General features: G+C 32.0%; 1 protein-coding gene across 10 annotated transcripts in view; it reads left to right on the top strand.

The window, feature by feature from the left end:
- Window positions 1-27,476, top strand: part of Cd36 (CD36 molecule) — a 93,077-nt gene extending 65,601 nt beyond the window's left edge. For all 10 annotated transcript variants that reach the window (XM_046464090.2, XM_046464087.2, XM_046464089.2 and 7 more), the window contains 12 exons: window positions 9,878-10,038; window positions 11,539-11,686; window positions 12,082-12,261; window positions 13,555-13,646; window positions 15,554-15,600; window positions 18,649-18,718; window positions 19,747-19,934; window positions 20,629-20,747; window positions 21,668-21,741; window positions 22,258-22,312; window positions 23,087-23,243; window positions 26,426-27,476. In XM_046464090.2, the coding sequence (XP_046320046.1) occupies window positions 9,878-10,038; window positions 11,539-11,686; window positions 12,082-12,261; window positions 13,555-13,646; window positions 15,554-15,600; window positions 18,649-18,718; window positions 19,747-19,934; window positions 20,629-20,747; window positions 21,668-21,741; window positions 22,258-22,312; window positions 23,087-23,243; window positions 26,426-26,436 (1,302 nt within the window). In that variant the 3' untranslated portion in view covers window positions 26,437-27,476. The remainder of the gene's footprint in view (window positions 1-9,877; window positions 10,039-11,538; window positions 11,687-12,081; window positions 12,262-13,554; window positions 13,647-15,553; window positions 15,601-18,648; window positions 18,719-19,746; window positions 19,935-20,628; window positions 20,748-21,667; window positions 21,742-22,257; window positions 22,313-23,086; window positions 23,244-26,425) is intronic.
- The last annotated feature ends 322 nt before the right edge of the window (window positions 27,477-27,798 follow it).

Genomic DNA, 27,798 nt, shown 5'->3' with positions numbered 1-27,798 from the left:
TCTATCTCTCTCTCTCTCTTTTTGGCTTTGGGCCCTTGTTTTATGTTTCATGGTAACTGGTAATATTGTGCCTTCAACATGAAAGTAATTGCCAATTTCTGCAACTCTACATGATAATGTGACCATGAATAAAATGTGACAAGTATTCAACATGAATACATTTCTATCTTAAATTTAAATATTATTTCTGATAAAACTATAGGTACATAGGTTAGTAGAAATAATTGTTTTTAATTATGTACAAAGTCATGTTTACATGCTTTTGAATGAGAAAAAAAATTAATGTTGTAGGGGGATATTTATCAAGATTAATACTGAATTTTGGTTAATACTGAGAAAAGTGAATTATATATGTGTGTTTGTATTTGTAAGCATTATGTTTATGATTGAAGAAGAATTTTTTTGGCAAACTGGTGAAGTACAGCTTTTTATAGTAGTATTATTATCTCAAGTATTTCCTATTTACAAAAGTTTATATTTGACTCAAAGTATAATACTGATTATCTCAAGTATTTTCTATTTACAAATGTTTATATTTGACTTAAAGTATTTCAGGAAAACATTTCTGGAACATGTTATATATGTAGGAAAATCTCAGATATATCAACAAACTGTAGTTTTAACTAAAATTAGAGGGATTTGGTCAACAGGATTTGCACAAATATCATCTGCTACCCCAATTCATTCCAAGTAGCCTCAGACTTACCAGAAATTTTAATTGATGGAAATCAGAATAAGAGAAAGCAGATCTGCATAAATCCTTAACCAGGTATGGCAAAGGTAAATGGCTTAAGGAGTTTGGAGATGGGGGTTAAAAAGACATTAAGCTGTCAAGAACAAGGTAAAAAGAAGAAGGGACCTTTGTGAACTCAGGACTTCTGTGCTGCCTGAAGGCATGAATGTTTACTGGAGGTGAGCCTGTGGGGCATAATGCTGGCCAACTCAGAGCACTGGCTTCAGCTTTCTTCCTGGCTAGTATCCTGGTGACCTAGACACAGGGTTAGTAAGTGTGGTGCACAGTGTAGAGAAATGGGAGTTGAAATAGGTTAGACTTATTCATTTATTCTGAAATGTGTGATATTGCCCAGACCTTCATCTCTCTCATACATGCATTCATGTTTAGCATCCTAAAATACCAGGAATATAAACAAATATCATTTTGTTTCCCTGATGCATTGACTTAATTGACAACCTGGAAACTGATTTCAAATATAGTTTACTCATGACAAGAAGTTACTTTGACTTCTCTTTAGCAAAAAATTCTAACTGCTTTAAAGTTAAAAGCAATCTCTCTGTACTATTATCAATGTTGTCTTATTATAAAAATAGGGCATTTTTTAAGATAATTCCTATATTTGCATTCTATATTTGTTTAATGATAATTTGGTCATTAGTATCTCATATTGTAAACAAACTGCAGATATTTAGCCTCATGAGTTTAAACATTATGTGAATATATAATATATACATTATATTGTATATAAACATATTATTATAAATTGAACCATATCCTGTGCCTTGGAATTCCTAGTTTTCTTGGTAGTATTTTTTTTCTTTTTTGATCAGGAATTGAACCCAGTGGGTCACTTAACCACTGAGCTATATCCCCAGAGTTTTGATTTTTTTTTTTTTTTTTTGGGGGGGGCAGGGTGTTACTAAGTTGCTTAGGGCCTAAGTTGCTCAGGCTGACTTTGAACTTGCAATGTTGATAGTACTTTTGATATAGGCCAATGAGACTGACAGGTGTTGGTGATGCTAATTCCGTGTCACTGTTAGACAACAGTGACACGGAATTAGCATCACTCCAATATACAGTCTGCTCCATAATCTGAGCTTTTCACCTGGATCTTCTGCTAAAATGGAATTAGTGTGTATGTTGGATTATGATTTATCTTTTGGAAAATTTTGGAATAAAAAAGTCTGTCTCCAATGTAAGGTATTTTAGACTAAGACTGTTTTCCTTATATATTGACCAATAGCTGAGTATGGATCAACTAATGTTTTTTCTTTGTGAGACAAAATGAGTGCATATACTCTTGAATGACATGTGAGTGCTAGCAACTATTTTAGGTTAATTATTTAGAATTTATTTCTAAGTTCATAATGATTAATCATGAGAATTCTGTGGCATCAAAATGTGCTTTTGTATGATTGAAAGAGTAAAATAAATTTTATCTCAAGTTTAAGATATAACTAGAGTTTGCTTTTTCCACCTGAATATTTATATCTTTTAATTGTAATATCAAGTTCATTTATATTTAAACTACTGATACTGTTGGGAAAAAAAAAAAAAACACACCACCACCTGAACACCTTACATAAAGGTCAGTGGAAAATTGGGTAAATGATAGTTTTGATGATGTATTATTTTGGAAAACAGGTTGAATAGTCCTGCAGTCAGGCTTCGATTATTGGAATGCTTTTGTTGTAATTGTTTATTCTCTCAATTATCATATGGCACACAGCCACAGATTTATTTTATTGTTTGTCAACATTTGTTATGTGTATTACAAATGTTAAAAAAATCTTGGAAATGAAAGGAAAAATAAATCAAATGAAACATTTTTTTTAAAAAGAACTTACAGGAAAACAGATAAGAGGAACCTGTGATATTCTAGTATTAAATTATGTATAATATGGAAAATAAATATTATTTAGAAAGAGAAATCTGAGTATTCGACAAATGTCAGGAAGAAAGTGGAACTAATTTGGATTTTGAAGAAGTACCAAATTTTGAATGTCCAAAGAGGATTGAAGCAAAGGTGTCAAAAGGCTAGTTAACAGTATGGAAAAAAAATGTGTGGAAATGCAACTAGATACAGTGATGAGGGAAGCAGGTAGCAGATGTGACAGGATTAGAGAGGTGATTGGAAAAGCAGTTTGGGATTAGATTTATCTTTGAACATAAGAATATTTAGTTGATGATATACTATAAAATGGTAGTTGATGTATTTTTTTTTAAAGTAAGATGTAACAAAACCTGTGTTATTTAGGGATTGATATTGTCAAATGTCGAGCCTTTTTTTTTTTACTTAGTGTTAAATGAATCTTTACAGATTTGAGGTAATATTACCCATTTTATAAGTAAAAATCCTTACATCATTTGGCTAGTTGAGTTGGTAAAGTTGGTTTCCAAACATCAGCAATCTAAGCCTAGATAATACATAGCCATTTATGCTATGCTTATACAATAAAAAGGGTTGTAAAGTGAGAAGACCAAAGAGAGGAAATAAGAAAAAAAATATGACATGGCCATTTTTTAAGGAGAATTTAAGATTCTTTTTTATAAAGATATTTGAATAAAAGGTCCAATACAAAACCAAAGGCACTCCGGTCTACTATAGTGAAGTACATAATGAAAACTTGTGTATGATGGGATGCAATAGAAGTTTGGAATAGAGAGAGTAGAACATAAATAAGAAACCAGAGTCCAGTTGAGTTAATAATAATAGAAAAATGTACCTCAGAAGAAATGTTCAACAAGTGGTTTGATAGGATCAGTCTATATTTCAAAGGTTAGATCTCTTGATCATTGCTATAGCAATCACAGACAGAAGATTAAAAACTAGATTTATTTTCTAGAGAGTTTGAGCATAAAAAAGCAGAATTAAAGATGTTTTTACATAGAGGCAGGAAGAAAAAAGCAGAAAAAAAGAAGTGATTTTTATATAAAGAAATAGAAACAAGAATATTATTTCTTAGAAGTTAATGGGAAACCAGAACTCAAGGAAAGACAGAATAAAATGTTTTCTGGATGATGGAAGTTAAGGAAATAATGGTTGGAACATGGTCAACAATGATTTTGAAATAACAAAGGGATGAAATTAAGAAATAGAGTACTTTTCCTTCTTATTTTTGAAATGAATGTTATCTGTGCAATTTTTTACAAGTCAAAATGGAGAAATATGAATGTAAACTTGAGGAGGAGGTACTGAACTGAAATTGGATAGAAGACTTAAGTTTCAAAGAAGGATCGAAGGCTAGTTTACCTTGTATGCTCACTCCACATCCATAGACTAAGATCCATCGTCAGTTTCCCCACAGTGATCAAGGTCTGTGGCACATTAAAGGATAAGATAGATTTGCTCTCAGGTTCCTATGTGACCACACTGACATTACCAATGTTAGTTGTTTAAATAAGCTGTGCAGCTCAGGAGGCTGCTAGTGGGAAGGCCTGGGCTTAGCAAGTATGAACTCCTGGGTTCAATCCACAGCCCTCCAAAAAAGAAGCTAGGATTTTAATTTGTTAACATAAGATTGTTTCATTTTTTTCTTTTTAGTTTACAAAACTAATTTTAAAATTATATTGGACCTATGTATGTCTTTGTCATATAGTACAGGCCAAATCTCTGAATCCCTGCCTTAGGAACATTCAGAGTTTTGTTGTTATTTCACAATTATTTAAGAAATTTTAGTACTGGTGACTTCTTATTTATCATCAAAACTCATTGAATACTATTCATTTAGTTAATAGCAAATTGAGAAAGCTACTAATGCACAAGTATCATTTTGAAAAAGATTAAAATGTTGGACTGAAAAAGATCAGAAAATCATCTTCCATTGTTTGGTAAAGCATAGAGTTGGAGTTCTATGATAGTTCCCTTATTTAAAAGATGACACTCTGACACTGTTATTTGAAGTAGCCTAAATAGTACAGAAATATTATTTCTATTTTATTTTTGCTCTTTATTTCCAAAGGATAATTTCTGGAGACTTCATGATTTTTATAGCTATAATTTTTTCAACCAATGTTATTTAGTATAATCCCTGATAGATTTGTGTGGAGCTAGTAGGTACATGCAATCTTTTTAGACAGACTAAAAGTCAAGAGCAGGAGCTTCCATGAATGTACAGACTATCAAAGCACTTTAAAAAGTTCAAAGTTCTGCAACCCATTTGCAAAATTTAATACTTGATATTGTTATTCACGAAACATTTTATCATTATTTTATAACAGGTAATTTTAAATAAATTAATTTTCTGATAAACTATAAAACATCAAGAAATATTAGACTTCTATTAAAAGACTAATGTTCAATTATTACTTAATTCAATTTTGCAATCATTTACTTTCCCATTCTTGAAAGTAACCCTCCAATAGCTTGTTTAAAAATTCCTTAGGATAAAACAAATTGGTTATTTATATATTAGAAGGACTAAACTTTTGAATCAATAGTCATAGAATTTTTCTGTTACTTTAATAAAATATAATAATAGTATTTCTAGACATGATAGTGTGTATTTTCACAGTATCATAAAGCTCAAATATTTGAAGTATTAGTTATTGAAGATGATTTTGTATTATATTTCATAACTAGAGGAAACAAGAAATATCTAAAAATTTTTAAATTCATACAATAGCATAGAAAAAAGATTAAACAGTATATATCTATAAAATATACTCTACTATCTTTTACCAAATTTTATTCTGGATTTTAATTGATGATTTCTAAAACTCAACTCTCAGCACAAGTATTGCTAATATTATAATTCATAGTCTTTCAGGTTGCACTCATAATGAATAAATGTGAAACATTTTTTAAATGAGAAAATTTTGCTGTTTAGGCAGTTAATGAGTAAATTTCAGTAGTGGGTAGGAGGATGGAGGCTATTTTCAGTATGTATCTGCTCGTCCAGAAAGTGTTTATTTTAATGAAGAGGGAATAGATATAAAATAATTATTAGCAGAAAGAAGTGTCCCAGGACATTTCATGACTTACTGGAAATGGATTAGGCAATAAATACTACTAACCAAGTGGTTAATGCAGTGTGGGAACTAAATGATAGAGTTGTCCCTCTATAGAGTAAACTGGATTTGCATAATACTAATAGCTAGCACTTATTGAATGTCTGCTAGGGCCTGACACTATCCTAAATGCCTACATTTATTAATCAACTTGTAAGGATAAATGTTTAAATCATATGAAAAAGTAGTCATCTTGTTTTCACTTTCAAGAATAAAATGTGAAATATGGTTCAAACTAATATTATTATCCTCACTTTATAAATAAGGAAGCTGTGTTACAAAGAAATTAAATAAGTGGCCCAATTTAAATGGTTAAGTTTCCAAACTGGATAAGACTTCTAGCATCTAGTTCTACAGTTTAACCATTTCACTCTATGCTTTTAAAAAAAGTCACTACAATGTTAGAGCAAGGTAGATACAGCAAGAGTTTAACTCATAGATTCAAATCTGCTGTATGTACTTTGTAACATCCTTGAGAAATGAGACAACATGTTTTCTGCCTTTATGCTGTATGTACTCCACATAGGAATAAGGCAAGAACATTTTAATAATTATGTTAAACCTGCCAGTTATGTCAAGGAGTTTTCATGCAACAGCAACAATCAAGTGGGTATATAGGAGATATTACTATCCCAAACATCTGCTTTCAAATTAGCACAGAAGAATAGAAGTTTCAAGGTCAATGGCTTCCAACACAACTGGAGATCATGCAATGTGAGAATGTCCAAGTTAGAATCTAGTCCCTGCATATTTAACCACAGCAGCAAATACTGACTTAACTAAGTGAGGGGATCTTAAATTATATTTCTTTTCCTGTGTACATGGTTAAGAGTGTTGTACTTCAAATTTAGTGAGATATTTCCAAATAGGCTAGATAGTCCAATCCAGTTTAATTTAAAACCATACTTTTTTAATTCACAAAGGTCATAAAATATCTTCTTTTAAAATTAGAGGAATACGTAGCATTCTTGGCATTCAATAAGCAGATATACAGTTTTATAATACATATAATAGTATTAGCATCTGAGGAACACCATTCCTATTTTGCCTACTCCAGTACTTGTCTTTAAGATTTCCATTATGCCATGACTTGTTCAAAGATTGGAATGAAAAGACCTGATTTCTTCATTATCTGCTACAAAGTTGGCATATGACACTGAACTATGCATCTATTTTGCTTGGATCCATTTTCTATCTTTGAAAATTAGATGGTTGTACACTTAAAAAGTGGAAATGAAAACATTGAATTATCAGTTGTTGTGTTTCAACTTTTCCATTATTTAAAAAAAAAAAAAAAAAAAAACATCTCCAGAAACAAGTCAAAACGACTTACAGCCTTTAAGAAAAAGGCATAATACACTTCCAGTGTGTTTTGGGACTTAGAGGCACATAGATTAAAGATAGGGAGGCATTCTTTCCTACCAGACACATTCTGTCATAAGCCCTTCTCAATTCCATAAAAACTGAGTTCTTATCATTAAGGACTAAAATACACACCTTGAGAGTCACATGATGATAGATATTGCCTTTGGCCTTAAGTTTCATATAGTGTGTGAATAATCTTGTGTGTTTTCTCCTTTCATATAATCTTTTAAAACAGGAAAATGAGCAGTTTTCAGTTTCCACATAGTTTTTTTTTTAATTTTTTTTTTATTGGTTGTTCAAAACATTATAAAGCTCTTGACATATCATATTTCATACATTAGATTCAAGTTGGTTATGAACTCCCAATTTTACCCCAAATACAGATTGCAGAATCACATCGGTTACACATCCACATTTTTACATAATACCCTATTAGTAACTGTTGTATTCTGCTACCTTTCCTATCCTCTACCATCCCCCCTCCCTCCCCTCCCATCTTCTCTCTCTACCCCATCCACTGTAATTCATATCTCTCCTTGTTTATTTTCCCATTCCCCTCACAACCTCTTATATGTAATTTTGTATAACAATGAGGGTCTCCCTCCATTACCATGCAATTTCCCTTTTCTCTCCCTTTCCATCCCACCTCATGTATCTGTTTAATGTTAATCTTTAGTTTCCACATAGTTTTTAGTTTCAACATTGACAAATATCTTTACATTTAAAAGAGCAGTCATAATTTATGTAATTTTTTTTTTCCTTAATATTTGAGCATGGTATGGAAATAAGCCTTTTGGAGAACAAACAAAAAGTTCCTCAAGGACATTTTGTTGTAAAAGCAGTAGAGATTTTAGAGTCACTTTAGCAACTCTTGTTCCCAGAGTATGTGGATTGCAAAAGCACAGATTTCGTAATTTCATTTTAACTGGATACCCAGTTCTTCTCTAAAGAATTCCCTTTTTCCCTGCATTAAACACCATAATATCATGTAGATGTAGAAGCTAACTTAACTTCTACCAATTAAGTACGGCTAGTGACAGAAAGAAAAAATAAAAAGCCAGTACTAGCATGATGTACAATAAGACTAGTATAAAGGTCAAAGATCAGGATCTTCACAGGATTATGCCACAGTTTGCCTAGGTTACCCCTCAAGCCAGCTCCATGGTTTTTCAGAGCCTCAGTGCACTTTACTGGAAAATGTGATAATATCCATTGTTCTTTCCTGTTATTCTATGAAAGATGCTTCCAGGTGAAGGAAAAAACAAAATAGGTCTGATCGTTCCTGAGTCCCTAGGTTCATTTTCTATGAAGTCTTTTTCTTCCTCTTCCTCTTCCTCTTACACACTAAGGTAAACTGGAGTTCTTGAACCAGGTGCATTCTTCCCCAGGCGCTTCCTTGGAAATGCTACCAGCTATAAATGACTTTGTTCACACTGGTTGCTGCAGTTTCATAGACTTCCAGCTGTGGGAAGGAAAGATGAGGAAGGAAACTGGGAGAAAATCTTGGTAAAGCCTCTTCATCTTACAGACAAAGAAAAGGACACTCAAGCATTTGGTGACTTTTCATTTAGTCCCAAAGCTCTGAAAGTGAGGAACTAGGTTTCTTTATTATTATTTTTATTATTATTATTATTATTATTTATATATTACAGCTGAATGCATTACAATTCTTATTACTCATATACAGCACAATTTTTCATATCTCTGGTTTTATACATAGTATATTTACATCAATTCCTGTCTTCATACCTGTTCTTTGAATAATAATGATCATCAATAACCCCATGCCCCCTCCCTTCTCCTCCAACCCCTCTGCCCTATCTCTATTCCTCCCATCCTTCTGCTGCTCCCAATCCCACTGTGAATCAGCTTCCTTATATGAAAGGAAACATTTGGCATTTGTTTTTTGGGGGGAATGGCTAACTTCACTTAGCATTATCTTCTCTAACTCCATCCATTTACCTGCAAATGCCATGATTTTATTATAGGGTTTCAAAATTCTGTCCTTGGCATATTTTCTACATGACTCTCTTCAAAATTAGGGATATCAATTATTAAAAAAATTTCATACACAAACAGGGCATCTTCTTGTCTTGTTCTTCAAAAACTAGTAATCTAATAAAGAAGTATTATGCAGCTATAATTTTTGGAGACATGAATTAATGCATTACTACAAATATTTTAAAAGTTGGGGATGTCATATTCAGCAAGTCTTTGAAGAGGAAAAAATTCACATTTGTGTTTTTCATCCATAAGTACTTATTTATTTAATAAATGTTAAGTCACCATCCCATTGGTCATCTAACATTTAAAGGGAAAAAAGCTTTCAATACTACTAGATTTTCTTAATTTTTCTTTTTGCCTCCTCGGTATAGCTACTTAGGGGAAGAATATTCAACCTAATTAATAATTTTTTGGGACAACTTTAATAAAACATGCTTAATAAAATGTGGTACCTAGTGTTACAATATTGTACAGTGTCACTATAAAACTTACCTTAAAATCAACAGCCATGGCTTCTGTATCACTCTGATTCTCTTCCTAAAGGTTAACTAAATAAGGTTACTGTAGTATGTTGAAAATATTCTAGCTGAAAAAAAAATACAAAAATATCTGGCTGCAAGAGTGTGATAAAGTTGCAAAGGTCCTCGGGAGTAAGATGCTTGGGAGTGGTCCTTTTATTCTTGCTGCCTAAATGTTATAAAGGAACTTCCAGAAGTGCTATTTACTACAATGAAATAACTCAAACTTGTTTTCTTTTCTTAGGAAGTTGTCCTTGAAGAAGGTACAACGGCTTATAAAAACTGGGTTAAAACAGGCACAGAAGTTTACAGACAGTTTTGGATCTTTGATGTGCAAAATCCACAGGAAGTGGCAGTGAACAGCAGCAACATTAAGGTTAAACAAAGAGGTCCTTACACATACAGGTGAGTGAGTCCCTGCACAGGAGGGGCACTCTGACCTTGAGCGTGAATGCTGCTGAGAAGGTTCCCACGTATTCCATTGTATTGAGGTTGACTTATTTTCAAAGTATATTATTGCTACCTGCATAAAATACTAATCTAGGAATTTAATGGATATATTTTGAAAAGGTGGAATAAAGAGCCTTTCACCTCTTTAATGGACAACCAGGGGATGTGTTAGATAAACTTGCTTTGCTAGGGGAAGCAACAAGGGAGATATGGAGAGGAAGAGTTGAGTTTAAAGTTAAATTTTATGAACAATAAACTCCTCCTTGAATAACAATTTTAAAAGGATTCCTGATCAACTACAGGTTATCTTTTCTCATATCACCAAAATGGAGTTTTTTTTTTTTTTTTTTTGCTTGCCTGAATGACTTAATCCGAAAAATACTGACTTCTTTTTTTTTTAAAAGTTACTACTTTGCAAGTCTTCTATATTGAGCTAAATGTGCTTCTGTATCAATTATACCCTGAATCTAGTTGAAATCAGAACTATCAGAAGATGTTTCTCCTAAACAGAACCAAAGACTTACTTGTCTAATGGCTTCTAAAGTGAACTTGATAAAACATTGACATAATATGACATCGGTCGAAGCATGAAATTGCCTGGATCAAGACTTAATTCTAGTTCAACAAACACCATCTCAATGAATACTGTAATTCCTTCAGGCTATTTTGAGATTCAACATAGATCATTTTTAAAGTTACCTTTGGCAGGAATACGAAGGAAGAAGTCTTGGGAAAAATCCATAACAGATTCTTTCCCTTGACCTTATTAACTAACACTTTCCAAAACTTAGGATTTTTTTTTTTTTTTTTTAAGTAAAATAATAGAGTAATGTTCTTATTGAAAGTACATTCTGAAGGCAGGGCTCAGTTTTAAGGATTTTCCTCTTAATGACTGCCATCTACTGGTATAATCTTACAAGTACACTTCAATTTGGATAAGACCCTTCAATTGGGATCACATTTTGGTATTTTTTCAACTACTATATATCCACAAATGCTCCTAAAATTACAGTAGCTTGTTCTTAAGTAATAATTTATACTCAAGTTTTAACATAATTATTTGGGAGAAAATGCATTACTTGTAATTTTGACTTGGGTACTGTTTGGTATTTTTATATTTTTTAAATATAAAAACTATTCTCAAAGGAGAATAGAGCTCTGAACACATATCTTTAATATATCTGTACAGAGATTTTAATATATCTTAGTATCTTATTTTGAGCCCTCTTGAAATAATGTGAGCCATTAATTTATTCATGAGGAAATAACAAAATACTTCTGATTACTTGGCTGAAGACTCTACTCTGGTTAATTTATCTTTTAAACAGCATTGTTCAGCATAATTTCTGACATATTCTATGGATTCAAATAGTGTTTGTTGAATAAGTAGCATTTGACATCTAATGATCACATGAGATAGTTTCTTTAAATCTTGCTTATGTCTGCTTGTTTCAGAGTTCGTTTTCTAGCCAAGGAGAATATAACTCATGATCATGAGGACAACACAGTCTCTTTCGTTCAGCCCAATGCTGCAATCTTTGAACCTTCACTGTCAGTTGGAACCGAGAATGACACATTCACAGTTCTCAATCTGGCTGTAGCAGTGAGTAGACAGACAACAACTCTGGTTATGCTGGGTCCTGGAGTATTTGAAACAATCTCATCTTTGAAATTATCATTAGATTTTAGTCATTTAGCCATTTTTATGAAAACATAGTCTTCTGTTATTTAGAATGGACTTATGGTCATTTGTAAAGATGAAAAAATCATAACAAGTGGAAATGGAAGACTGCTTAAGCATATCATGAATCAAACATCAAACAAGGGCTTAACTTGGAATGTTATCTTATGGCTGGCAATGAGCTAGAGAAATTACACTTTTAGGCCAGGCAGGATTTAGCAATAATTTTAGACATAGTTTAAGAAGTTTTATTCTAATATCGAATTCATTTATTTGTTAGAATTATGTGCCTTAAATGATGATTGTTATTTTTTTAGGCTGCACCCCATATCTATCAAAATGCATTTGTTCAAGTGTTGCTCAATTCACTTATCAAAAAGTCAAAATCTTCTATGTTCCAAACCAGAACTTTGAGAGAACTGTTGTGGGGCTACAAGGATCCATTCTTGAGTTTGGTTCCATACACTATTACTACCACAGTTGGTGTGTTCTTTCCTGTAAGTATTCAATATGAATGGCATGTTGTTATATTTTAATTATATAAATATATATGTATGTGTATGTGTATGTATATATGTGTGTGTGTGTGTGTGATATATGTCATTGGCAAAGTATAGTTTAGTGTATTAGCCCTCTTCCTGACCTGGGAATATAAATCCTAAGTTTTTCATAAAAGTATCCCTTTCAGATGGCTTCAGTTTTCTAGTTGGAAAATTTACTTAATTTAATTAACTTTAAGAGTTTCTATTTTTATAAATATATAATTTTATTTAAATTTTTTATTGCAACTCTTTTCACAAAGTCAAGTTCCATGCTGTATTCTTGCATTTAATGATTTATCCTGTTACTCTTAAAACTTAATTAAAAACTTGTCTTATTGAAATGTGCAAATTCAGGCTAGGTCAGTATGCCTTATTTTAGTGGTTCACAAATATCATGAAGTGGCAGTCTGGAAATTAAGAAAAACATTTGGACTCAATGGTTTGTTTAGTTATAGGATGATAGTTTAAATTGCTGAAAGAATAAACTGTCTTGAATTGACATTTTGTCTTTATTTAGCACTATATGTGAACATTATATTTTTCAGTTCTTTAGTGTTGTTTTACTTTTACACAGTGTTTAGGATTGCAAAGTTATATGTCAAATAAATATCAATGTAGAAAGCCTTAAGGAATCAGGGATTCAATTATTATTTGAACTCAAAAGACTCAGAACTCTTTCCTTGGCTATTTTTTAAAATTTGTAGTCTGATCTTTATCATTTTAGTCACCATTTATTAAAGAGATTTCATGAAGATAAAAGGTAGACCATGAAGAGGGAGGAGGGGGAGATTATAGGGGCTTGAAATTAATCAAATTATACAAATATGCCACAATGAAACACAATATTTTGTATAATTAATATGCACTTTTTCTAAAAATCAAATTTTTTTTTTAAAACTCTAGAAAATCTATCTTTGTTCTTGGAATTTTTATTTAATGAGCACTTACTTCAACATAATAGGAATGGTCTCATTGGCTAAATTATGACACAGAGGGCTTGAGTTTGTGTCACATAAGCTTCTGGTATTTATTTTCTTTGTCTCAGCATTTTGAACTTATTTCTAGGTAGTTTTTGTATTCTACCCTTTAAAATATTTAACTCTTATAATTTAAAAACTTTATTGCATGATATAAGCAATAATATTGTGAATTACCACTATTTAAGAAATGTGCAAGTAAGTCACTTACATATAACTTGGAAATATGACTTGCTCTGCAAGTAATTTTTTCTTGGACATATTTTTTCAGTACAATGATACTGCTGATGGAGTTTATAAAGTCTTCAGTGGAAAAGATAATATAAGCAAGGTTGCCATAATAGACACTTATAAAGGTAAAAGGTAAGTTTCTGGGTAAATTATGTGTGTGTGTGTGTGTATAGTTACTAGGGTACTACTCTAAGGCAGGAGTGGTATTTAAGGCAGAGGACTCAACTTGTGACCCCAGTGGCAGCTGTATATCAGCCCTAGAAATTACCGTTCTGCCAGGTATTAGCCCATCAAATATGAGAACTGCAGGTTCACAGCAAAGCAAAGCTTGTGCTGTTGAACATCTGCACTGCTTAGTTTGGTTTGCCTTTATGCACAGGTTCTCTTATATAAAAGAAATGCACAGGGACTATTATCATCTCTGCTACAGATCCAGCATTTTGGTGTACCCATACAATGAGATAATCATAACTGAAAAGAAAAATCAATACATTAATTGGTAGTCTAGTGAAATAGTTATTAAAACATTAAAATATATTCTAAGTGTGTCAAATAAAAATTGTGCATTTTAGTGACATATCCTAAATGTGTCTATATAGACAGAAACTTAATGAATCTATGCAAAAACTATTTCCTCCTGCTAACAATCTTGAAATGATTTCTATAAGAAAGGTAAAATGAGCTAAACCAAACTGAATGCAAGAATGAATTTAAGTACAGTGCTAGAATTTGCATATTAAATGCAGAAATATCTTTGAAGTAGTAAGAGAACAACTTCTGATAATAATGCACAGCTTCTTAAGTGCATTATTTCCCTTCTCCGGTCTCCTACAACCTCACCCAAAGGAGTCATATTTTTTCATATGTGTAAAATAGAACCCTAAAAATATCAGGTGAGCAAGACTTTTCTTAAAGTTTATAACTGTACTTTAGACCAATTATTTCCTGAAAAAATAAGCAAAACTGAAAGACATTACATGTTTTTATTAATTATTGCCTAAAACTGGATTGTTATCTAATACTGCATGCAATAGTTAAATATTTACTAGTGTAGTACCTCTTTCTTCTAAAGAGTTCATAGTTACATCTTTTCATACCAAAGTCCAGTAGAGGAAAACAAACACTTCTAAGTATTTATTCTAGGGGAAATCACCAACTGATGTTTACATTTTGAACAATGAGCATTTCACTATTGACAGTTAATTAGTATGACTAATTAGATTAAGAATTACCCATTAATTTAAGACTATAGGGTTGACCTAACTCCTCATGACAAGACCAAACATTATTAACAGCATATTATGTTTAAAATTAAAAAAAAAAAAAAAAAACGGCTTGTGTTGACATCTCAGTAGATAATGAGTGGGGAAAAAACAAATTTTTTTCCATCACCAAAAGTATGCCTACAGATGGAGGGAAATTATTATTCCTATTTTTCTATCACATCCAGAGCTTTCTCTAGCTCTTACATAGACATTGATACATAAACTAGTAAACACTATCCTACTTTAATGCCAATCTATGCAAGTGTTATAATGAGGAAAACATAAAAATTGAATATTTACATGTTTTGAATTCTTTGTATCCAAACATCTGCTTCTTTTCTTTCCCCTCTTCTGCCTCATAATGGGCTTTCATTAGTACCCCTTTAATGTTTTCCTCCTCTTCAGTATGAATACCCAATAAGCAACCAAATATTTATTTATTTTACTGGAAGGAAAATTCCCTAAGTAGAGATCTATATTTCTGAAAAATGTTTTTCAATGTTTTCTTTTAGAACTATAACTATTCCAAATAGTTTCTGATTAACTAGGCATCTCAATTTATTTATAACCTGGCCACTGATGGTATTTTATTGCAATAATCTTGAAAGATTTGAACAAAATGTGAATCAAATGAATTAGAACATTTCTTAAACTTTTCATTTGTCACATCTTAATTTTCATTATGTTAGCAGAGGTATTGAATCCTAGTAGAAAAAGTAACGCAAGTAAGGTGTTCTCTTTAAATATTTGTTCAATTTCTCTCTTATTCTTAAGGAATCTCTCCTACTGGCCAAGTTATTGTGACATGATTAATGGTACAGGTAAGAACACTTATGATAATAATCACCATGAACCCAATTCACCTGCTTGCACAATACAGCCCCAAACCTACACTATTCTGAAGGTTAAGGGTGTGTTTACTTGTCTTCTAGTCCCCACAAAATAATTCAGTCTCTATTTTTATGTGGGTTTAGTAAATGTGTGTTTAACATTATGGTATTTCTGAAGATTAACTGCAGATGATTAGTTCTTACTGCATTACTAGGAAATGTTTGCTTTGTAAAACCTGTACTTACTGAACTCTTATCCTGGCAATGGAAATAAGTTGCTTAAAATGAAAAAGAAAAAAAAAACAGGCTTATAGACATAGTTACTTTTGAGACCTTTTCCAAATACCATAAAGATAACAGAATTGAAAAGAAATTAACATAATTACACATGGGAAAACACTCTTCTCTGAGATTCAGAGCTGAACAAGAGAAGCTGCAGAACTGAACCATCTATTTTGGATGTCAGAATAGGAGAGCAAAGAAAAAAATAACAAGATTAGCTATTAACCTTAAAAATATGTTAAAAATAAGTTCAGAATTAGAATGGGAGAAAAAATTAAGAACTTTGAGGTTTTGTTAGATTTGGATAATTATTTTCCTGAAGAAAAGAAAAGTACACATTGCACTCAGTCTAAGTGCCCTTCAACAGATGTTTGAATTAAGAAATTGTGGTTTAAATGTACAATGGAATGGTGCTTGGCCATAAAGAATGACTTCATGACATTTACCAGTAAATGCATGGAAGATTATGTTAAGTGAAATAAGCCAACCCCCCCAAAATCAAAGGTTGCATGTGTTCATTAATATGCGGAAGCTAAAACACAATAAGAGGGTAGGGAAAGAACAGAAGTTCAGCACATTAGATAAAGAGGAATGAAGGGAAGGAAGGGAGGATAGGAATAGGAATGTCATTGGAATTAATATGACATAATTTTCCCATGTACATATGTGAAAAAACCTAAGCAAATCCCACCATCATGTACATCCACAAGAATGAGGTTCTAATTAGAATAAGATAAATATGCATGTACAATTTTATCAAAACAAAATAGAAAAGAAAATTTTTAAACAATGGGAATGAAATACTGTGAGGTGATTAAAATCAGGTGAGTTTATCTGCTTAGAAATACATGCAAAATGTTTACAAAGCAGGCAAGGGAATGCACTATAGGAAAATGATAAAGACAAAGGAAATTATGTAAAAAGGAAGCACCAGAGCTGTTTACTTTTCCAAAGGTATGACTGAATTTTGCATGTTTATTAAAATCTTATAAGGGAAAAAATCAGCAAAAGCTCTATTGTATTTTCTTTGTAGGATTTTAGGCCTTGGAAACAATTCTAAGAGTATTTCTACAAATAAACAGACAAGTGCCTTAACACTACTAACTTTAAGAGTTACCAACAGAATACTTAGTCATTTAGGACTGAGAGAAATGCACTAAACTGCTCCAAAAGAAGAAAGAATCCTGTATGGGTTTAAGGGAAAAAAATCATTAAACAATTCTGTCCAAAGCAAGCAGAGGATAAGTGTAACAAAAGGAAGCAGAGGTCAGATGACTTGTTAGTGACAATGACAATTGTGAAAATTAGGCATGAAGGTAAAGATATGGAAGCAGAAAATAGACCAAGAGCAGAGGTAGTTTGGCAGAGGGAGGGGACATACTGAATGAAATAAGGATGCCCATGTGTTTTCATCATGCTTAAGTAGGACATCTCCTACCTTCAGTAAGTTTGAAAAGACAAAGTGAAAATAAGATCCAAATTTAGAACATTTCTTTTGGGGAAGAAAGGTAAGCCACCTTATGATCATCATCGTACAAGGTGATTGTTTAGTATAGTTATGGCATATTTTCAATGATATTTCAGATAATGATTTTTAAAGTTTTTCAATGTATTTTCTTTCAATTGTGAATGAACTAAAAGACAGCTGTAGGCTATGCCCTATAAAGACCAATATGGGGATTCTAAACTCTAATATCCTGTCCTCTGAATGCCAGGATCAAGCAGTGACCATAGTATCATTGTAATTTTGTTTTAATAGAATAGACATTATGATTGCTGTATGTATATAGGTGACTCTATGACTAGTGTGATTCTGCAATCTGTACAATCAGAAAAATGAGAAATTATACCCCAATTGATTCAAATGTATAAATTGCCAAGATCATTGTAATGTCATGTGTAGCTAATAAAAAAAAAGTCACATATAACAAGAGCATCGGTGAAGGATAACAAGGTCATAGGGTTTAAAATTTTGCCAGAAAAAGAACCTGGAATGCATAATTGAAGGATGAGTTTAAACATTTTAGAATGCATGCATTCACTGGTGCTCAAATTGGTAATATTTTGGAAGTAACTGGAGGAGTTACCTAGTTATTTCTTCATTTAGTCAGTGAGTGCTATGGATTATAATCATAGTTATGGAATTCAATAAATTCAAACAATGCCTCTTTAAATTTGATGGATATGTTTTGAAAGGATTTGCAAGAAACACTAGTTAGAGAACTTCGTGGTCTTAAAAATATTAATCAGCCATTAGTACAAATGAATGAATCGCAAGTAAAAACAAGAACAATGACAATATAGCTAGAGTTCTAAATAAACTTTATCCAAAAAAAAAAAAAAAAAAAAAAGCCACTCTGGTGATGAATAAGGGCATTTCAAAAACCACATAAAAATCACAACTTTTACATCTGATTTTACCATTTTTTAAATTTTATACCTATGAATGCACATGATATGCAAATTTGTTGAAAAGGATAGCCTTTAGCCACATGCGGTTTTCAAGCACTCAAACTATAGCTAGTATTATTGAAATGTTAGTAAAAATGCACACTGGAACTTAAATGAAAATGTTTTCTGACATAACCGTTCAAAGCAAAAGTACATGTTACTTTTTTTAAAGTTACTGTAGTATTAGATAATTTTTACATAGGTGATTTATATCGTTTCCATTGACTATGCTAGAATAGAAGTTTCTAGATTTTTCTAGAATGCATGTTAATCTAATCGCTTGCCACTGGATTTATTTTTAAATAGATGCAGCTTCGTTTCCACCTTTTGTTGAGAAGACTCGAATATTGCAGTTCTTTTCCTCTGATATTTGCAGGTAAGAGAAAGACATCAATGTATGTCTGAAAGTCAGACATAGTTTCCCAAATGATAAAAATGAAGGTCAGGAAACCCTTACCTAATAATTGTCATTTGTAAAAATGTATTTAAGGAATTTTTTCTTGATTTAATAAATGCAGCATATGGCATTCATGATGTTTAACTCTGCAAATATCCTTCTATACACTTCCACTTATAATAATTTTCTTTGCCATTTCTAAGACCTAATATGCATTTATTTTTAATAACATGTCTAAAAGGATATGTCCAGTATTTCTAAAGATGATACAGCTATCACAAATTTATTTATAAATGGCTATCCTCTGCCACTACAGCATCTTTTCAAATTGGTGGGGGCTCAATTCATGCCCCACAAGCACTGGAGCCCATGCATGTCACTACCTTTGAATCTCAGTCCTATCCCTAAGGACTGAGACTGTGGGCAGATCTTTAACATCTCTAAAACAGTCCTATCTCTCAGAACAATGAGAGCAGGGTTCACACAGGGTTATTGAGTATTTGAAGGAATATTTATGGAGATCTTCTACATTTCCTAGGGTGCTGGTGGATGCTTGTCAAATGCTAGAGATCTATGTGTGCATGCACATGAACATGACTCACTAAATGAGTGGCTTTTCTCAAGATTTAGTTTTGAAAGATAGAAATTTCACTTAATTTACATTGGGTACAAATAATGAATTCTGAAGTTATAAATATTTACTCTCAGAGAAATTTACTATGATAAATATATTTGATATAAATATTCTATGGTAGTTCATAAGCAAAATTTGCCCTAAATGTCTAAAGCTTTTGAGAACAAAAGAATATTTCACACTCAGGTAGTGAATTCTTATATGTCTTAAAACTTCAAGAAAACTTTCTTTTAATAATTTTAAATTCTAAAAAAAAAAATAGAGTATCTGATATTTCTAAATTAAAGCATGAATATAAACTAAAATAAAGAAATAATAAATCTTCAAATGTGCCTATTTTGATAAAAATAAAGCTATTTTTATCACTGTTTAGGTCCATCTATGCTGAATTTGGATCTGAAATTGACCTGAAAGGAATCCCTGTGTATAGATTTGTTCTTCCAGCAAAGGCCTTTGCATCTCCAGTTGAAAATCCAGACAACCATTGTTTTTGCACAGAAAAAGTTATCTCAAAAAATTGTACATCCTATGGTGTTCTAGACATTGGCAAGTGCAAAGAAGGTATGTAAACGTGCTCAGTGTCAGGCTTCATGATGTAACTGGCAATATTCCTTAAGTAGAAATTTTGCCTAAACTCCCTTTCTATCCCCAATTTAACATTAAAGACAGTGATGATGGCAGAATGTAAGTGTTGGTGACAGGGAATGTTGGTCTTGGTTTCATGTGATTTTTGAGGCCTCAATTTTATTTCAGTGTTGCAAAACTTAGTTATTGGGGTGGAGGGGGTTCATAACCTGTGCTGCTTTTAAGTTATCCATGTGTTATTGTTCTTTCTCCTAGAAAATGATAAATAAAGGTAAATGTGTTTTCAGTATGTCTCTAAAGCAAGAATTGACAAAACTTCTGGATCATATTCTTCATACTATCATGACTACAAAGAAGAAAGAAAAATTATTCCTAAATCCTAGGTCCATTGATCTATTACTGCTCAAAACATGAAAAAAATATAAGTTGAAACTTTGTGATTAACTGCTGAACTTTGCATATTGAAAATTGACATCCAAAGAAGAACTGAGTAGTAGGATGGTTTTATTTTTGTAGAATAGTAACCTGATATACTTTTCTTTTACCCTTGAGCTGCAATCCATGTTCAAAACCAACTATGTAGTTTTTAATCTAATAAAGATTTTTAAAGAAATATTTTCTGAGTGATATAAGAAGAAATTTACAATTGATTCTAAAAACTTGTTTTCAGGTAAACCTGTGTACATCTCGCTTCCTCATTTTCTTCATGCAAGTCCTGATGTTTCAGAACCTATAGAAGGCTTAAGTCCAAATGAAGAAGAACATAGTACATTCTTGGATGTTGAACCTGTAAGTATATATATTATTCTTAAAAAATGAAAATTATCTCCGTCACATATCGAGCATACTTTTTGAATCATTCTTAATTACTGAAACCTAATTTCAGTAAAAGTTACATTAACTTCTTCCTATTGCACATAAATGTCAAGAAAATTCAATTTGAGTTTCAGCATATGGAACTTCCTAAGCCTTTTGAATGTTTCCTAGGTCAGGAATACTATTAATGAAAATAAGATTAAATATACATATATTTTATCAGTCAATTAATTTTTAACTATTTTATTCTGATACCATGTCTTTCTGCAGGCCTTCTATAAGAAGTCAGTGTATTCTATGAGGGATTAATATGTTATGAGTGTACTTCCTGTCAAGAAAAATCTAACAATTCATGTAGCACACAGTTTTAATATTTGAATTATTTTAGACTTTTTTTTCTTCCAAATGTTAAAGGAGGGCTGGAGATATAGCTGTGTCATACAGCAATTTCCTAGCATGTGAGAGGCTTTGGGTTTGCTCTTCAGAACCCTCCCCAAACAGATGCATGGATTCTGACCAAATATATTTGACTACACATAGTTCAGGAATTAAAAATTATATAAGGTCTTCTACACTTTGTTAACACTGCTATTGTTTTTTTTTTTCAAAAACCATTTTAGGTAAATATCATAAAACTAAAACCTTGATATAAGGTTAGACAATAAAAATGTGTATATGAACACATGTATATGAAAATTATGTAGACCCATAACTGCATAAACACATTCTATGTGTATTTATATATTGAATATTTAGGACCAATTGATTTTTTACAAGATTCAAATATTTTTTTCTTTAAATTCTTTTAAAAACTTTTATCATAGGAAAAGTGGATTTTGGATATTATAAGAATGTCTTTAAAACAATTTGGTAATTATTTGTTCTCCTTTTAGATAACTGGATTCACTTTACAATTTGCAAAACGGCTACAAGTCAACATATTGGTCAAGCCAGCAAAAAAGATTGAGTGAGTCTTTGATAAGATTAATTATGATTTGGAGCATTGTCTTGAAAGAATATGAGTAAATTTATAAAAGTGGAAAGAATATCAAATATTGACTTCTCTTTAGCTTCATGTCATTATATATTAACTATTAAATACTTTGGATATATTCTCTTACAATTCAGACTAATACCTACAGTTTATTGAGATGGTATTTACATATTTTGTAAACTTCTGATTGTGAAATGAAAGTCCCCACCACAAAAATCGAATTATTCCTGTGACAATAACTTTTAAACAACATTTTACTTCCCTGAATAGAACTTGTTGAAAAGAAAAATGAGTACTTCGGAAATTTTTAATTATGAGTTAAAAGTCTGAGGAACAACTCTGTTAAAATTTAAGTGATTCATTGTAGAGACCAAAATCAAGAAACTTAAGCTGCCCTGGCATACTGGTTATTTCTGAAAATTGATGCTAGTAGTTATTATCAAATAGATTGACATATATTTTAATAATTATTTCCAATGTTTATTACAGTGCATTAAAGAGCCTGAAGAAAAATTATATTGTGCCTATACTTTGGCTTAATGAGGTTAGTATGTTCATTTATTAGTCATTAGCAGTCAATTTATTATGTAAAAAGCTTTTGATGTTTCAAAATTATGTTTACATAGTGTTTGAAGTTGTAATCCCATTGCCCATATGGATGAATTTGCACTTAATTGATGATGTATGTTTGAGTGAACCAAATTGCATAAAAACTTGTTAATTTTCATTTTTTCAGAATACTTAAGTGTATTTTGAATCTAAATTTAAAGTGCTTGTTTCTTCATGTTTCATCTCTTCCTTAGGAAGAGTCCTACAGAAGACTCACTGAACATGCTAGTGATAATAAAAGCATAGTTGGCTTTTATTATTTTTTTAGAGTAGGTGCAGGCACTCTGTCCTACTTCCTGACTAGCCAAATATAGTGTAAACCACTGAATTGATTATTTTAAGAATTAAAAAATGCCTTGTGGAAGCCTTCAAAACAAAGGTCAACAAGAAATGTTGACCATTGTAGTTTCTCTCTGCCAGTGGGAAACACTTGGAAAACCATTAAATATTTCACATACTTATGAAGATCATATGAGTCCTAATACATTGAAGAATACTATCCAGCACACTTAATGGGAAGGTTATTATTACTCTATGTTGACATGTCATGTTTGGCATGCCGAAGGAAATCCCACTGACTTGTCCTATAGATGCAGATCATTAATACCTCTACAAGGATTTGAAAAAAAAGGATGGTCCATAATTGGAGGGTTTAAATATTTTGTTTCACTAAAATTCCCAAATAATGCAAATATTCATTTGATTGCAGACTGGTACTGTTGGCGATGAGAAGGCAGAAATGTTCAAAAGTAAAGTGACTGGAAAAATAAAACTCCTTGGCCTGGTAGAAAATATCTTACTTGGTGTTGGGGTGGTGATGTTTGTTGCATTTATGATTTCATATTGTGCATGCAGATCAAAGAGGAGTAAGTACATGCAATATATATTCCTTAAGTAGCATTAGTTTATATAGTTCTTCTTTACATGTTGTCTAAGAGGGGTGGCATATTGGGTGCAGATTTTCCAGAGATATTTAGTGCTTCAAAAATTGGAGGTTGTATTAAGACACAAATCAAGACTGAGTAAATAAGGCAAAAACTGCCAAGCAGATCACTAAGTTATAGCCTTAATTCTGAGAGGAATGGAAAAATACAATTGTGCCCATTATAAAGTTAGTATGGATAGTTTTTGCCCCAAATCTTCATTTCTTATATTTAATTATTAAAAAAACTACAAATACATAATTTTACTACATACTAAGAAACTTATGCAAAGTTAAATCTCTACAGTTTTTAAGTAGGCCAAAACTTAAAAGGAAAAAAGATATGCTGTTTTATCAAAGCATAGAAGCAAAATGAATTATAAAACAAAACATATTAAGAACAGGATGTCTATATGTCCAAATCCTGGGTGTGTACCCTAGATATTTCATAAGAAATACTGATGAACAATTAAAAATCATGATATAAAAATTTGAGTGTAACAGTATTGAGAAATAAAATTAGTCAACCAAGTTATTCACAGACTAGAAGATAAACCCAGTAACTCTGGAGAAGAGAGTTATGGACAAATTGCAAAAGGGGTTCAGGTCACTGATATAGCTATCAGTGACCCTGTTCCCTATACAGTAACAGAAATTAGTCTTGCCCTACTGTCTCTAAATAAAAACCTTTCTTTAAATGGTCTTTTAGGGAGGTATTTCCATTTACCCAATAGTTTCCATGTCAAAAGTGCATGCAGTATAAATAGGATAAGCTTGATATGAAAGTCACATCAAAATATTTTTTAAAAATCTTTCTAATCAAACAAATGAACATAAGCTATCTTATATAGAAATTCCCAATTTTCTTTTTCTTTCTTTTTTTTGAGTGATGACTAGCAATCTCTGCCACAAGGGGTTTTGCATTAGATCCCCAGTTTGCAAACAAGGTTCCAAGGAAGCTTAAAATTCCTCAGAGTCTCTTCAGGCACTAGGGGCTGGCTGTGAACTCTTCTTCCCTTTAGCAATAGCAACTCCATTTTGGAGTTGTGTGTCTTAGGCTTTGAATGAATTTTCTTTTTTTTAATTGATTTTTTTAAATAAATGACAGTGGAATGCATTACAATTCTTATTACACATTTATAGCACAATTTTCCATTCCTCTGGTTGTGTATAAAGCATGTTCACACCAATTCAGGTCTTTATATATGTACTTTAGATAATGATGTCCCTCACATTCCACCATCCTTGCTAACCCCTCTGCCCTATCTAGGTTTTGTGTATTCCTCCCATGCTCCCCTCCCTACCTCACTATGAATCAGCCTCCTTATATCAGAGAAAACATTTGGCTTTTGGGGTTGGCTAAATTCACTTAGCATTATCTTCTCCAATGCCACAAATGTTCATTATCTCTAGCAATTAGAGAAATGCAAATCAAAACTATTCTAAGATATTATCTCACTCCAGTCAGAATGGCAGCTATTATTAAGACAGACAACAATAAGTGTTGGCGAGGATGTGGGGAAAAGGGTACATTCATATATTGCTGGTAGGACTGCAAATTGGTGCAGCCAATATGGAAAGCAGTATGGAGATTCCTTGGAAAACTGTGAATAGAACCACCATTTGACCCAGCTATCCCTTTCCTCAGTCTATACCCAAAGGACTTAAAAACAGCATACTACAGGAACACAGCCACATCAATGTTTATAGCACCACAATTCACAATAGCTAAACTATGGAACCAACCTAGATGCCCTTCAATAGATGAATGGATTAAAAAAAAAGGTGGCATATATATACAATGGAATATTACTTAGCAATACGAGAATGAAATTCTGAATTTTCTACTTATAACTATTTGAGCTTTAAATATTTACATTTTATGTATTATCAAAATTCAATAGATGTGACTATTACTAAAGTATAATTCAGTCTAAATGATTTTTAAAGTGGAATTTGTAGACATACACAACAATAGAATCCATTTTTATATAATCATATGTGCAAGAAATATATTTTATTCTAGTTAGGACACCATTCTTGTAGATGTTCATGATTATGGGACTCACCAATGTTTTCATATATGTACACTGGAACATTAGACTCATTCCACTGTCATAATATACTTTATTAAGATATTGAGAGCTGTGTCTTGGGAGGCAACTCAATATTTTTGCTTTGGATCATTTCTGCAATTGTTTGTTTACACACACACAGAAGACTTGAAAAACCCTGCCTAAAATCTATTTGAACAGAATGTATTCAAAATGTTATCCTGGAATATTAATATATGCCACTAATGAAATAACAAGTTGGAAGGCTATTCATGAGACCATTTATGTAATAGAAATATTCATTCACTGAATATCTAAACAAATTTATTCAAGTGGGAAAACATGCTTTTATAAAGAAAATATTTTTAAAAATTATTCTGTGTTAAACTTATGTGATGAATTTCAGCACAGAAACATTTCTGAATAAACAGCTTCCTTGGGTCTACATGTAGCCAAGTTACAGAACTGAAAATGGTCAGTGCTGGTCAACAGATATTTATTTTGCTCATACATTTAATGGTTATAAGAAAAATTTATTGTATTTATAACACTTTTCCCCCTACAAATTTTTTTTCTTTATTACTTGATTTACTAGAATTGAAGGAATTATAGGAGATATAGTATTCCTTAAGCTCAGTGGGGAAATTTATTAAAAGGAAGGAGACAGATGTATAGGAGAGAAGAAAGTTTATGATAGAAAAATTAAAGTGTGTTTTTCTTATTGGATCACAAGGAGACTATGTCAGTGGTCCTTTTGAGAGTAGTAATACATCCACCTCTGCAAGAAAACAATGGTCTTAAGAGGGTAGAGATGTTTGTCCAGAGCATTTTAGTTAGCTACCAGTCCCTTGGCTTGTTATGTGCTCATCTTGAAAGTTGGGAAGCAACTGCTTGAATCCGTGAATGGGAACATGCATTGGCTGAATGGTGAGCTACATCATAGAACCCCTCTATTCTGCTTGAGATATTAGATTGCCTAACAGAAAGCATCAGATCTTGGATATATAGGAATGCAGTATTTTTATTATTCCACTGCTTTCTAATAAACAGTATCACTTACTCTTCTTTTCAGGTGGTAAATGAGTCTGCACTTAAGCACCAGCTACATCAAGACCTTTGGTGATACCAGTCTACAAAATGGATATTTAATGCTTTATTTTTACAAAACACACATTATCCTTTAGTTGAAGAAATGGTGGCACTTTCTCTCTCTCTTTTTTTTTTTTTTTGCACTAAGCTGCATCACATTTCAAAAAGATTAGGATGTCATTAAAATCTATACTTTGAACAGAAAAAGGCATCTTTTAAAATTCATCATTTATACAACTGAGTTTTCAGTTTCTGCAGACCTGGCTCTAGCATGAAATGATTGTTTTTACTTGGTTCTGGTGGTAAAGGAGAGGAAGTGGACATTATAAAAAAATCCTGGGCTCCTAACTCCCATCTTTCCATGAAAGGTGAAAAACCCATTCACACTCAGAGGAGTGTCCCTGTTCACTGGCAACGGACAGACCTCAGGAATGTCAGTACATTGCATTTCATGAGCATCAAATGTTTTGAAAGACATTTAAAAATGGAAAATGAGCGATTGGCTTATGAGCCATCTATTACAGCTTAAGTTCCTTTCTCTATGGAATCCTTTGTACAGCAGACATCAAAGCCACTTTTTTACTTTATAACAACGGGCTTATATTGTTTGTCACTGCTCCTGCAGATGGTCATAATTTTTCACACACTGTAGCTCTCCGTATTTTAAGTACTTCGTTATGTTTTCATGTTGTATAGCTCTTCTGGAAGTGAACAGATTTTGTCTTTCCATTTAGCTGCAACATATGCCTGGCAACCTCAGAATGCTGTTCTAGTATTAAGGGATGTATATGATATAAAATAATTATTGTATGGAATGTTACAGAGAGAATATAAGCATTAAATGTTATTTGTTGTAATAGTTCTTGCTTTCATAGTTGCCTCAGAAATACTGGTTTTGAGCATTAAAAGATATTCTTCCTTAAATTCCCATGCTTTGTGTAACATGTTGTGCTACAAAATGTTTACCCTTATTTCCACTTGAATTATGCTAGGTGAATCCACACTTTTTTATGAAATATTCGTTCTTAATTTAACCATTTGCTTCTGCGTCCTTTTTTTATGCCAAGTGCAAGAGCAAATATAATATATATATAATTTATATATATACACACACACTTTTATCCTTCACAATAGCAGGACTTGAGTGCAAAGCTTTTTTTTATGTGAAGACACATTAGTAGGTTTTGCTGCTTTCTTCAGGAGGGAGGGATTCATCTTTTACAGAAAGCACTAGTCCTACAAATCTCCAAAATAGAAAGGAAAGACAGATATATCCTATCTTGTGTTTAACACAGAGGGCTATAGAATAAATGATCAGTAATTGACTTGTTAGGATACCAAAATTAAGACTACCGT

This window comes from Marmota monax, unplaced genomic scaffold (assembly GCF_021218885.2).
Source record: "Marmota monax isolate L192 unplaced genomic scaffold, Marmota_monax_Labrador192_F-V1.1 WCK01_AAM20220418_F8-fsc00065, whole genome shotgun sequence".
Taxonomy (NCBI): domain Eukaryota; kingdom Metazoa; phylum Chordata; class Mammalia; order Rodentia; family Sciuridae; genus Marmota; species Marmota monax.
The sequence above is the reverse complement of the archived record's forward strand: the minus strand, read 5'-3'. Positions and strand labels throughout refer to the sequence as shown.